Source organism: Pleurodeles waltl, chromosome 2_2, assembly GCF_031143425.1.
Source record: "Pleurodeles waltl isolate 20211129_DDA chromosome 2_2, aPleWal1.hap1.20221129, whole genome shotgun sequence".
NCBI classification, from domain to species: domain Eukaryota; kingdom Metazoa; phylum Chordata; class Amphibia; order Caudata; family Salamandridae; genus Pleurodeles; species Pleurodeles waltl.
Window position 1 is genome coordinate 1087954113 of NC_090439.1, and position 14748 is coordinate 1087968860.

Here is a 14748-nt window from a genome sequence, read left to right on the forward strand (position 1 = left end):
GGAGCACTAGATTACATTACACCAGGTGAGATTCAGGTTTTTTAAGGCCTGGGGAGAGTAAGTGATTTGTCCAGTATCACAGGATGTTGAGCCGACCCCAGAACTCAAACGTGGACCTCATTTTCTAAAGCCAGCAGCTCTGGCTGTTAGGCCACATCTCCTGACCTGAATTGATGCTTCTTGTACAGAGTGTACTCCAGGTCTCTTATTTAATGGAGTGAATGGGTTCTCATTATGGGGTGCAATTGAGAGTCCCAAAGGTGAGGCTGAAGGCAGTGTGAGCCTCAGAGTGCTTGTCACTGGATCATGTACTTGTACAGACTAGGTGGGCATCCATGCCTCTGCCTTTCTGAAGAGCGCAAAGACTGATGGTCACATATGTGCAAATTGTAATGTGAAAGTGTGTGAGGAAAGGATACACAGCTGTTGACAACACCAAATGAAAATAAGATGCTGTGTTTACAGGTGAGAAGAGGGAGTGGGTGTGTGTGAGAGAGTGGGGACATAGTAAAGGGAAGGTGATGCAAGAAAGTATATGCAGAAGGGCAATGAGAAAACAGTAAAGAGGAAGGAAATGATGTGTGAGATTTGCAGATAAAGGATTTCAGAAAGATGACAGAAGGCATGAGTGTGTCAGATTAGAAACTGCAGAGAACAGTCGTGTGAAGGAGAGAACAGGCGTTTCAGACTCCCTTCTACTGACCTTACTAGGGTTTAATTTACAGTCTCGTTTTCAGAACTGAAACATCTTCACTTCTAACTATTCACAGCATTACATTGCTCATTCTCATTTTTCTGATACTGCTAACAAGCATTGGCAAAGCCATTAGACCAGGCTTTTTTTAGGCCAACGTTGCTTTGTGAGATGTCTGGATGCAGTAACATACAGTTCACAGACATGCCTCCAGACACTGGCCAGCTGACACTCTCGGTGAAGCACAAAATTGTTGTTTATATGTTATAAGAGACCGTCCTAATCAGATAAACCACTCCAGCTTATTTGCCACGCCCCTTTTAGAGGTTACCCACCTTCTACATCTCTTTTAAGTCCCTGAGAAAAGCCATTGGAACAAACTAACACGGAGCAAGACACTGAGACAGAAATGACCTAGGAGTCACATATCTATACCTGCGACACAGCACCACAAATCACACTCAGCTGGGATTGGTGGGAGGTTTCAAGGCCAACTTCCTCTGTAGGATAAAAAGCAGCCTGTAGACAACAGTTTACATATTTAGACATCAACAGTGTCAAGAGGTGGTGGAAATGAGAATGTGGTATATACGAAAGAAAGGTCAATATCGGTAAGTCCTTATGAAGAGAGACAACAGACTACTAGCATCTTGGAAATGCCTGCACCTAACACCATTGGTGCATGGACCATAAGCAGTCAGTGCCCAGTTTTCACTCATTCTTCATATGCTCAGTATAGGCCACTGTCACACAGCAGCACTCTTTATCGCTCCCTTTAGTCATTCCATGCTTCATGACCGATGAGGCCTGGCAACCTGCCCTTTCCCTGCCCATTCCTTCAAGTACAAAGGTGATGGCTGTTCTATGTGTAGAATGAAGATCTCTTGACTTTTCCAGCTACTGCTGTAGAGTGGAGGCATCGAGGGTGCCGTTTTGAACCGACTATCCTAGCTGTAATTTTGCCAAATGTTTCTGTTTTCCTGGCACCCTTATGCCAGTGTGCAAAATGGAAAGTATTTCAGCTAATCAAATGCACGTATGCAACATGTATTCCAAGCGGGCATATATTCCATACGTCAAGAAAACACAGGTCAACCTTTAAAGTAAGACAAAAGAACTGATAGCATCTCAAGTCACCGACTTTTCCCCAGCCCGTGAGTCTTTTGGAAAAGCTCACAGTTTCCCTACCGCCTCCACTGCATTGACAAATCCCCTCGTTCCTCTAGAAGCTCAAAGGTTGCGTGAATTTAGAACCAAAGTGGGAAAAGATAACTGCATGTTCTCTGATGCGTAGACAGCCTTCAAAACAAGGATAAATAAAGATGAATTATTCAGGAGTGGGCTTGTTTCCTCCGAGTGCTTCGTTATCATTCGGCGTGGCTTCGGTGCACATCACCAACAGTCCCGGCATGTGCCTGTTATCGCCTGGGCAGAGCGTGACTTTTGAAAGCTCTGTCAGGCCAGACAGAGCTTTTAAGAACATGTGCCATCTGAACAGAACTGATTGGTGCCGCTTAATTTGAAATATGCTTTAAACCTCATGGCAATTCAGCAGGGAGGGGCTGACGGGCGGGTTCGCACGACAGGACCAATGTGTGACGCTTCTGCCTCTGTGCTCCTCAGACGAGGACACTGAAGAAATATGGGAGTCATCACGGAGATAGAGGTGTGTCATTGTCAGAAGAATATAGGGCCAGATGTAGCAAGCAGTTTTGCCCATTCTCTGTCTATGGAAAAATGTGTTCGTACATATGGCCCATAGTTCCTACATCTTTGGAGGCTGGGTCTAGGCGCCACAAAGCGAGTCACTTTATTGCGTACCCATAGTGACCTCCATGCTGTGATGGTCATATTACAATATGTGCCACCAGAGTGCAACAAGCGGTTGCACCCCAAGTACTTTGGTATTATAGAAGGGGCCGTAGCGTAGTCCAGTGATGTAGACTACGCTACTGTTGAATGTGGGGGGTGGTAGGTGGGGAGCAGAGTGCTATCATTTGCATGGGGTGGGCACAAAGGCAAAGAGGCTGTTGGGAGGCACACTGACTGCACCCCACTTAGAGGAATCACACAGTTAGTCTGCCCCTCTAGGGGGCCCCTGGCAAGGGTCTGAGTTTTTTTTTTGACCCACCCATTAAAATGGAGGCTGGGTCACCGCTTGCATTGAAAGTTGAACAGGCACGTTAAAGAGCCGGGCCTGCCTTTCACTAATGCGCTGTTGACAGTGCAGGCATGAGCTTGCGTCTGCACACTGAGCAGTTCATTCTCTGCAGTAGGTTCACTGTTCTGATCAGGTTCTGGCGCACCGAGTTAAAGGTGTGGCACGGCTCATACCAGGGCAGTGCACCCTATACTTATTACTGCCACAGATCTTCATTGTAAACAAATGTGAGGCGACTCTCACCGTGGTCAGATCTGCTTTGGAAGCTCCCATAGTAGCTTCTACCTAATGTAGCCCAACTATAGTGTGTAAGCCATATTGGCTGCTGAATTGTGTTCAGCCAAGAATGTCTGTGCTGCACTGTGCATAGTGCTTTAAGCTACCTGATGTATGTACTTCTTGGCCCTAAGGAAGTATTTCTACGTCTTGGTTCCTTCCTAGATTTGGAGCAATTCAGGTGTGCATCCTACCCTAAAGTAACAGCTCATTTCCATATTACCTTAGGCTGATGCAGTGTTTTCGGTGGCAGGAGGGCTCTAAAACTACTGCAAGTTTAATCACATTTATCATGCATTAGATCACCGACGTAGAACCTTCTAGCAGACCTTTGGTGCCAGGCACTTCTTTGGTAAGGATGCAGTAACTGTTGTGAAGATGCTGGGAACTGTTTCCCGAGATCTGTCACAGAAGAAATCTGAGAACACAGGAGATGCTGTTGTGAAGCCAAGACCCGTCACTCTGATGTTCCAACAGAATATCAAGTAGTAAATGTCATCTGGCCAAAATATCGAGAAACAAAATATTGTGGAGAAAAGTGCATGTAGCTAAGTATAGGTTTACTCTGCTTAACTCGATATGTATTCCCCTTGATGGTGTGTATATCGCTGAGGAGCATATACTACATATACGCCCTCCTCATCTTTTGCTTCACCCTCCAATTTAGCTCCATGGATTTACAAACATGTCTGTGGAAATTGACTTCCTACTGTTAATCATCGTCTTCTCGCCAAGACGATGCAGCACCGTGTGATGCTCTTTGGCATGTGAAATTGAGAATAACAAATGACTCGCCATCTAGAATACCACCCAGAGTGAGAGGTCATTTGTCACACACAAAAAAACAATGGACATTGAAAAAATAGGCTTATAAAGGAGATACCCTGGATAAAATGAGTCAAGAGGGAAAAGGCAACTCTTCCTAACCCCACTATGGTATGATATAGCTTTGCCACTCAGTTTAATGTACTTTTTCTTCTTAGTGATCTCTAAAAAAAAAAAAAGAAAACTGAAAGCCTAACTAAAAAGATTTGAAAAATGGTATCATAACGAAACCTCAGGAATATATTGATGATCCTTAGTATTTTATCACGGAGGTGAAATCCCACAGGATTGTCCAGTTATGATTATATTGTCCCCAAGAACCAGAAAGCAGCATAGACTTGGCTATTTTACTGAGGAGATGACAATAACTGACACACACTCACACTAAGACATCCACGAATAAGCTAACACACACACACTCCTACTCACCCCAGGGGAGCTCCACGTGTAAACCTATCAATTGTTCGTTATTCAGTGGCTTGCCTTATCCATCTTGTGTTTGTCCCTCCCATGGAGCATAGACCCTTTACTTGTGTCCTGCCACTGCGCACTTTTAGAGAACTGTTTGCTTTTTGCTTAAGCATTCCATGAGGGTGCAAGTGTTTCCCAGCTGTCTCCTTGGTACGCTTGTCTCCCCCATGCTCTGTTTCTCTCTCACCTTTGTACTTTTTTCCTCGCCCATGCTCTGTCACCCACTTGCTTCTCTTCCCCTACACAGAGTGTTGCTTTCGCTCTGTGCTTCTCCTTTGCCCGCGTTGTTAGGTCCCTCATGTGCGGCTCCCCCCACCCTCCCTGTTGCTCCCTTTTTCATGTGCTTTTTCAGATCCGCCTGCTACCACAACCGTTACCCTCAACCCCAGTCCTATTTTCTTATTGCTTTACTTTTTAAAAACATTTTTGGAGAGCCAGGAAGCAAATTGCAGCCAGCCCTTCTGTTTTCGAATTAAAAGAGATTTAGGGCCTCATTCCGACCCTGGCGGTCTCTGACCGCCAGGGCGGAGGCCAGCGGAAGCACCACCAACAGGCTGGCGGTGCTTCCTGGGCTATTCTGACCGCGGCGGTAAAGCCGCGGTCAGAAAAGGGGAACCGGCAGTTTCCCGCCGGTTTTCCCCTGGCCCAGGGAATCCTCAAGCAGCGCCGCCATGGGGATTCCGACCCCCTTCCCGCCAGCCTGTTTCTGGCGGTTTTCACCGCCAGAACCAGGATGGCGGGAACGGGTGTCGTGGGGCCCCTGGGGGCCCCTGCACTGCCCATGCCACTGGCCACTGGCATGGGCAGTGCAGGGGCCCCCCAACAGGGCCCCATACAGATTTTCACTGTCTGCTTTGCAGACAGTGAAAATCGCGACGGGTGCCACTGCACCCGTCGCACCCCTGCAACTCCGCCGGCTCCATTCGGAGCCGGCTTCCTCGTTGCAGGGGCTTTCCCGCTGGGCCGGCGGGCGGCCTTTTGGCGGTCGCCCGCCGGCCCAGCGGGAAAGTTGGAATGGCCGCCGCGGTCTTTTGACCGCGGGCGGTCATTCGGCGGTAACCGCATGGCGGGTGGTGACCGCCACCCGCCGCGGTCAGAATGACCGCCTTAGTGTTTCTTCATTTTGATTTTTTTTTACCGCTCCATCACAGACTGGTAAATAAAAAAATGGCGTCCTTGTCACATGATTACATCATGAGAAATTAGCACATGCCAACAAAATGTTGGGGCCACTGGCTGCCGTGCCGTCCCCTTTCCCCCACCCTTTTTGTTCATACTGTACAGCATTAGCATGTACAGCACGAGCAAAAGGCATTGGCAATTCTAGCAGGTATTAAAGGTTGGCCACTTTTTTTTTCACTTAAATAACATTTATTTTTCCTGCAATCCGCATGCCTAATTATTTGGAGTTATAAAGTGTGCAAGTGACTTTGTAACTTTGTAGCAGGCTGCAATTTGAGTGCTTGTTTAGACCCTTATTTATTTTCACCTCTTTCATAAATAATACTACTAATAATATTTATAATAATAATAATAAAATGTGATGTCACTGAAAGGAAGGTTTTTTTAACATACTAGTTAAAGGGCCACATCAGTGAATGTTTTTTAAATGTAAATTTTTATTGCAAGCGTAGGGTAGCTTGCCCCAGCCATAAGGTTTGACTTTGCCAATGCTTGTTTTATATATCCGATGTGAAAAGTCAACAGCACTCAAACTAATCTATTGCTCACGCAGTTCAGACTCACTCTGGAGTCTCCCGTGTTTCCAAGCCTGTACTATCTCAAGAAAGGCAAATTAACTGCTACATTTTCTGTTGTGCAGTATTTACTGAATAAACAGGCACATGACGCAACGCCTGAATGTGATGTGCTGCATGTGTGTTTTTTGGTAGGGCGTGCAGCTGTGCTGCCTGGTGGGTACTGCAGTTGCAGTTCATGCCAGGATAAACCCTCCTGTCCTCTAGCGGATGATGCCTGGCTACATGAACACTGATTGGAAAATGTACGGCTCATCTCTCTCGCTGTGCCGCCTGCTGTTATTTCCTCATTATCCCTTGGTGGAAGTGATGGTGATATGGAACATATTGGGTCACCCAGGAGCCGGCCAGTCCCCTCCTCCTCCTTCCACCGCAGTGCCTGAGCCCAGCTCTGTCCACGGATCTTGCGTCGAACGTGCTTGCTGTAGGTACGCCACCTAATTCCTTTCTCTTGACTTCTTTCCACTTGCAGAATATGGAAAAGGTCCTCGTTCCGTCGGTCACCCTCATCGTGGGCTGTGGCGTTTCATCACTCACCCTCCTGCTTCTCATCATCATCTACGTCTCTGTGTGGAGGTAGGAATCTTTGCTTATTCAGCATGTAGAATGAGCTTTGCTTTGTTCCAGATGACACCATCAGGTGATTTTTTTTGCAGAGTGTTTTTTGGTAGGTAATATAAATTACATCATTTTAAGGAGCTTCTTTGTAAGATCTGGTCACGATAATATCTACCAAGATCAGGGGCCAGATTTCAAGAAAAGTGTTGCAGCGCGGTGCCGCGCCAAAATTGGCAGCGCTGGGTCACTTTAGAAACGCAGGGATGCGCTGTATTTAAGGGAATACGGCGCATCCCTGCGTTTCCCCCTGTGCTGGCGCTAAATTTAGCTGCCAACTCAGGCATCCTTGCACCATCGTGCAAGGATGTCTGTGTTGAGGGGTGTGATTGTTTATGTGCGGTAAGGTGTCCCGCAATGCAGCACACACAGAAGTGTCAAAGCCTAATTTTCAAATTATTGTTTATGTGCAGGAAGGGACGCCTTCCCGCACAAAACCATAATTTATGGCATTTTGCTTTTTCTATGCGTGCAGCAGAATGCAGCACGGGTACAAAAAGCAAAAAACGAGGAGGAATAAAAGTATTCCTCCTCGTTGCGCCCTGCTAACGCCACCCCTGGGGGTGGTGTTAGATTTTGGCGCTGCCTTATGTTTACGAGAATTCATAAATCTGACGCAGCGTCAAAATGCAATGGGTGTTGCTGTGGCACGCCCACAGCAACACCCATTTCACACCCCTTCCACACACAGTGCTGAGTGGGAAGGGGCCTTATTTACAAGGTGACGTTAAGCCACTAAAAGTGACGCTCCTGTGGTGCTGGGGGCCTATAAATACGGCCCTTGATTCCTAGATCTCAGGACTCTGATTCAAGGTTTTGGACACAGTGGTGCCATTTTGCCTAACATGTAAAGTTCCCAGTGCGGAGTTAAGTAACTGTTTTTGGGATCAATAAAGTTAGCTAAGATGGAAACTGTGTTCCAGTGTGCCAGGGCTGTAGAATTAGGTTTTAGAGAAAGCTCCGCCTTTCCCCTCATTTTAGTTAAACTCCATTATGGTCTATTTGGGCCAATTACATTGACCATGACCATGACTATCCTCCATTGATTCTGATTTAAGGCTTTAGACTAAGTGACATCATTTTGTTTTTCTTGTATAGTTCCTCCTAATATGACTGTGCTGTGGTTCTTTGTCCTCTGAAATTTGGCATCGTTCAGAAACTCCACCCCTAAACCCCTCCTCCACCTCCTTTGAGAATCCAGACTGTGATTTAAGGATTTGGACAGAGTAACAGACATTTTGTTTTCTCAGTGGTGAGTCTCTGTTATAGGGCTTGTGGCCACTGAGTTTGGCCATAGCTGAAACTACCCTTCAAAGTCCTTGTGTTGACATTTATTGTGAGTGTTAACACTATTTGTCTGTAATGTGTAGTTCCCAGTAGTGCATCTTCTATTGTGCTTGGATCCATTGTAGTTGGCCATGGCTAAGACTGCCAATGAGTTAACCTGCTGTATTTTCCAGGAGTTCATTTACTGGTTCTGAGTGAGACAACCTTCTACTGAAAGAAACTAACTTAAGCTGCTCAGGGCTGTTAAGGTCGATGTTCCAGAGCAAGAGACTTACACATTTAAGATCTATCCTACTTGTGACCAAATGCAAACTGGTAGACTTTCTCTCTTTCTTTCTCACTCTTCATTCTTGATAATGACATTTCGTTATGGCCTTAAGACGTCCGCTGAGGAGCCATTGACTTGGCCATCCTCATTATTCTTTCTCAGCTAGTCTGGAGGTGCCTTTTCTCCGTACATTATGCCATTTTGCAAGGGTTTATCTGTATTGAGGCCCTCCGCTAGAGGCTCTAAAACTGTACAAACACGAACCTCATCAATGGAAAACACCAACTTCACTACAGCTTAACTGTATTGTAAGTTATATTCATAGGACCACATAAAGATAGCCGACATTCAGGGTGAAATACCTGAGATGAGTAGCTGCGTCATCAGGATGTGCCAGACACACGCTTGGATGTAGGGGCGGGAGGGGGTGACCTAGGAACAGAAAGGCAGCTGAGGTTTGGAGCACAGCATCTGTATTTGGAAGTGCTGGGAGATATGGGGTGACATACCTCCTACTGCCTTAAATAAAAGGCTAAACGTTGTCCACTGTTCTGTGTCTAACGGTAGCCCATTTTGAGTATGGATTTCTTAGCATGGAAGTGTGTCACATTATCTGGACGTTGTGTAGGTGGAGTCTGGTGGGAGTCACAGCGGAAATGATGAAAGTGCTGGGGTCAGATGACACCCTGAGATTCCTTGTAGAGTAAGAGCGAACAGGTGGTTTAGGGTGTGAGATTCCTGGATGCTGTGAGTGCTGGGCCTGTTATACGCTAGGCGGTGAATACAAAGTGACCCACCGGACACCTATAGAGTAGCATGCGTTTGATCTTCATCAGATGAGCAGTGCACCTAAACAGCGCAATGGAAATATGTATTTCACGTGGCTTAGTTTTAGAGAAGCATGCCTATTTCAGTAATTGGCAGTCCTTTGCTTCTTTTTCCAAACTGCTCTCTAGGCTGATAGTTAGGACCCATCTATTTGGGATTTGAATCCAAAGCCAGTTGTTCAGCATAAAGTTTGACCTTGGGAGAGATACAAACTTGTATCTGCAGCATGCAGCCTCTAAGGCAATCGCGGATGCTCTCATTGTGGTGGTGGTCCAGTCCCACCCCTGGGCGGAGGAACATAAAGCCGATGATGGCGTGAGTTAAAGTGCTCGCTTGCTGTTCTGTTCCTCCCAGTGCAGCCCATTGTCGTAGCCTAACCTGCCCTGACGCAGAAGCGAGGTCCGCTGCTGTCGCCACGCATAGGCAGGAACACAGTACACCTTGGGAGCGGATCCAGCAAGCGGGAGGCTGCGGTTGAAGAGAATAAATAGGAACAGAAGGGGGGGTGGAACCGTACTCTTACCACCTGCAATAAAGAGGCATTCAAATGAATGGATTGCCTCAGTTATTCTCATAATCTTGACACAAAGCGTTTTGCAAGGACGGATGAGTCTCGCGGAGTGACTGAGTGGAGGCCGGTCAGCGATTCATAAGACTAAGTGAAGAAGTCTGGAGAGACTAATTGGATTCTGTAACCGGCTGCGCTGACTTGATACCAGCATCTCTACCTCCATGGCATGTGAAAATGTACCTGAGACAGACTCTGCCTATTTATCAGTATACCCTGGGCTTCTGTTTCTCGGTGACGGATTCCCACTCACATCCCCATGAATGCATTTGAAGTGGGCACACTGCCTCTTGCTAGTATTAATTAAAAGTATTTATTTACATGGCACATACCACAAACCGCATAGCCACATAGTGTCATGAAATAGGGGTAATATGTACCCACTACAATGTATGCATATTATGGACCCCAGAATGAGGAAAGGCTTATTAAGTCCTTCCGTGACATGAACCTATATCTTACATGTTGCACATCTCACCTAATAGGACCCCTCCATTGTTTAGCATGATCTGCATCATGTCCTCTTGACATACGAGTACATCCTCAGGTGTATTCTGTAACTATGTATGTGAATCTGGTAATCTCACTGTTATGGACTCTTCCGCTGATGCCCTCCCAAGGTCCACTAACGTAACGTATTTGATAAATCCTTTTTGCATATGTTTAACCACAGCTGCATCTTTAGGAGACATTTTCTGCCAAGAAATATAGCTTAGCAACAGAATTCACCTGCAAAACAGGGCTGATAACTCTGCAGAGATTTCATGACTCTGAAAGAAGGTGCTGCAGATGAGATACTACGGGTATACTTGGAAGCAGTGACACGTTGCATATTACCCCGATGCTCCGTTTGGAGTCAGGTTTTGGGGTGCACATAAACCAGTGGTTAATTGCACGCCTGTCCAGCTTGCAAAGTGAGTTAGTCTACCAAGGAAGGTGACCGGCGGCCTCTTCTCCTGCTGACCTGTAATATTCAAGCAGAGGGAACACCGGCCTAAAATAGTAGGTGTGTGCAAAATTGGCATTTGCATAATTCCAAAAATTACTGCCAAATTATGCATAATTACAGAAAATGCAAATCCCCCAGTTTGCACTTTATTTTTGTGCCTAATGAGACCTCATCTTAATTTGTTGAGCACTGAGAACAACCGCTGCTCTTGTTCTGTTATTACTGTGCATTCACAGTAAATTTTCACCGCAAATTGCACCATTCATGGTGTAAATGTTTAGCACAAACGGTGCGTAATTACTTGAAGTGGCCTATTGGTGTGATTTGGGGGATTTCGTGTAAGAAGCATAATGTGAAATTCCCCAAATTACGCAAATTATCCCATTATGATTTAAGCTTTGCCCAGACCTACTAAAAAGTCTGTCCTTGCCTGGCTTTGCTCCACGGTGTCTGGACAAAACAGTGACCTTCATCTTCTGTTCTTCAAAAGCCAACACATGCTTTGCTATTCCAATCCAAACATATGAAAACTACGTTTGATCTCTTACCGGACATAGAATACACAGTCAAAAGAGTCCTGTGCATACTTTGAAAAATGAAAACCCACCCTAGGTTTGATCCTTCTATTCAGTCTTCAGTGTCACTTTGATAAATGGGCGGTCTTATCTTCATCGGTTGTCCAACCGAGTTAAACAATCGCAGACATTGTCATGTCACAGCATTCTTCCTTTTAGGGGGTGATCTCCTGTTTTTTCTCTCTCATCATCAGTTTTCATGCTCTAACCATTCATCTTCCCCTCTTTGTCTTTGCTCCATGCTGTCTTTTCTCTGATGTCATCAAGGCTGTGTTTTTTCAGGCCTTCTCCTGATCTTTTGCAGATGCATATTTTGTGTTGCATTTTGATCAACTTGGCAAAAGCTACTGACCCGTCAAAAACCATCCAGGATTCACTCACTATAGGTGAATGCCTGCTTGATTGCTCCACATGGCGGCCACAACTGTACAGCAACAGAGCCATGGTGCTTGAACTAGCATTCAACCCAAGCACAGAGAGCATGTGCTGCAACTTTTCCCACTTTGCAGTTTCTAAGTTACCATTGTATCTTTCCACATGGCCATCACAACTGTAGCGCAACAGGGCCATGGTGCTTGAACTAGCATTCAACTGAAGCACAGAGAGCATGTGCTGCAACCGTGCCACCACGCGCCACATAAATTACCATTGTATCATTTGCTTGTATCTTATGTCATTGTATTTCAAGGTCACCCTCTTATATGATCTGCATGTCATACAAAAGGAGTGTGGGATCAAAATTGTGCATCAGACCTCAAATAATCATTAGAATAGTAACAATAAACATAGCCACTCATGCGCACAGTCACACACACATGCACACATACACACACACTCGCTCACGCACACTTGTACTCTCAATTTCTACTTTGATAACACTACAAGAATAACTTAATGGAGACAGTGTGCAATTTAGTTTACACTGCAGTGAAATAATAATGTTAATGCCAATGTTGGGGTGCATTATGGGAAGAATACACTGTACATTGAAGGAAAAGGGACATTTCGGCCAAGCATAAGCTTGTGAAACTGACTATAAAGCTATTTAAAGAAACCTTGATGTGTTGAACTACTGTAAGTTAATTTTTGTTTGGGTACACATAACACTGCTCCAACTGCCGGCTATCTCATTTCACATTTAAAAGGTAGGAAGTGCTTGAATGCCACCTGTGGATATGGATTAAAGCTGTTGTTTGCTCAGTCTTCTCCCACTCACGTCATTCATGCAGGGGGCTATAGCTGAGCATGGACTCCTCGCACTTCTGTAGTGGATTAGTCGATCCCTCAGTAGGCAGTAATGTTGATCACACCAAAGGAGCTTCGGTGGGTCAATAATTAGTGCCTCCTGTTACCAGTGGCGGCTGCTGCAAGGAATGGTTGGAGGGGCAACGAGCATAACTGAAGAGGCAGTGCAGGGTGGAGGGGGGCAATAATGAAATTTAAAAAAAGACTTACTGGACGGCCTTCCGTTTTCCTCTGCTTCTGCCGCAGGTTCTTCTCTTGTTGCTCTCCTCCCCACCCAATTCAGAAGCTTGTCTCATGCTGTTACCCAGTATGAGAGAGGCATTGGGATTGGCCTAAGTGGGCTGAAATGTTGTTCATTGAGGGAGTGGTAGCCTGTGCTTGGTCTCCACCCGGCTGTGAAACACAGCTCTGGCAGAGTGTTCTAAGTGCGCATGTCGGTTTGGTTGACCTAAGACAGCTGGCCAAACCAACATGCGCACTTAGGAGGCACCTAGAACTCTTCCTTCCCCTGCTGATGAGGTGGATGGCCCCACCCCACCCTACACTAGTCGGCAGACAAGATAAGCGGAAAAATAACACAATAAGAAAATACTTCTAATATCATTACATTTTTCGCATTTTGCTGTCTTTTGAAGTGGTGCAACGCCCCTCCACCATAGCGGAGGGGCTGTTCCTGCCTGTTATAGATCTTTATGAAAGGCAGAGAACGTATATTTCCAGCTATTCAATTTCTCCAGTCTGCGGACAGTATACTTAACTAGACTGCATCGCTCCCAGCGCTGGCTAATGTACATTAGCTGATGATGTTAATCTTGAGACGTGATATTCACTATTGATGCGCCCATCTTTTTTAGCCTTAGGAAATTGGGCTCTCCCACACGCACCTCGGTATGTAGGTTAAACGATAACCCCCATTAGATGTGCCATCCAGATGTGTACTCATTATCAGGTAGGTAGACGTAAGGGTAGTGGTGACTGTTGACTATTACCAGTTGTTGTTGTGTAATGGGACAAGTTTTAGAATTACAGTATTTCGTTCACGCAGACCTTTTTGATGTTATCGTTGCCATGTGGTATGTTTGTGCTGTTATTTCATTCGTTAAGGGACTTTGGTCATACTGACATTAATTTTGAGAAGCCATTTCTGATTATGGAGCTATTGTTTTCATCCTCTGTTCACACTCCTGTGAAAGTTCACCTTGATTCGCTCTTTCATGGCCCTGCATGGATGGCAATGCAGCAGTCACATGGGTCCTCATTTGGTAATGTGCTTGATAACCTACTCGATGTTGGAGTTCCCACAGCGACGACCTATGTTCTCTTTTTGCGGGGTGGCATTACCCGACAGGGATAGTGAAAGGTGTGAAGCAGGCAAACATTGAGTGGCCTTGCGAAATTAACACAGGAGAAGCGGGAGCACACCAACAACCAAAGGGAGGCGAGGGGACTTTGGGAGAGGCGAAGGAAACTGACACAAGAAGAGGTGGGGAAACTGACTTGCTGGGTGCCTCCAGCAAAGCAGGCACAAGAGAGCAGAGGTGATTGGAATACTGTTATGGAGAGAGTGATAAGGAGAGAGGAAAGCTGGGGACATAGGCTTAAAAAGGCTGACACAGTGTTGGAAGGCTTAGTGAGACTTGACTAGCCAGGGGAGCTCATGAAGCAGAGGAAATGAAATGAACACTATTGAAAAGTTGCTTTAAAAGTTGCAGTTAAGGGATCTTCAATGTACAAAGTGGTTTGTCTGTTTATAGGGAGGTCTAGTTTTTTTCACAGTCTCTTGGACTTTGAAGGACTTTGGAGGCAGCCATGATAGAGTTATTAAATACTCGGTGAGTAGTTGGCGCAGACACATACTAGACCCAGGCTTCAGATCTTCCATAAACTCCTAAAATCTGACATGCAGCATCAGACCATCCTTTGCCCCGATACTCCACTAAATGAGACCACATATGCTGGCTTTAATTCTAAGCTCTCAGATGAAGGGTAAGAGCTGATTGTCCCATCATTTCCATTGCACAAACTATTTACCAGATGATGGGATGAACCTGCCTCCTGGTAGCTTGCTTTCTCGACCCTGGCAGCCTAGCTTGCCAACAGTGGTTTAGTGCTCCATGGGAATCTTTCTGTAGCTCTCCTGTCCTGACTGCAGAGGCCACACTCTCATTAATATTCATATTCTTTGACTCAATCACTTCTCACCTGCTTGTAGCTTAATCACAGATTATC

General features: G+C 45.8%; 1 protein-coding gene across 17 annotated transcripts in view; it reads left to right on the plus strand.

Moving 5' to 3' along the window:
• The window catches only part of ADGRB1 (adhesion G protein-coupled receptor B1), a 437507-nt gene that overhangs the window by 323246 nt on the left and 99513 nt on the right, over positions 1–14748 (plus strand). For all 17 annotated transcript variants that reach the window (XM_069220849.1, XM_069220852.1, XM_069220854.1 and 14 more), the window contains one exon: positions 6657–6760. In XM_069220849.1, coding sequence (XP_069076950.1) covers positions 6657–6760 — 104 coding nt within the window. The remainder of the gene's footprint in view (positions 1–6656; positions 6761–14748) is intronic.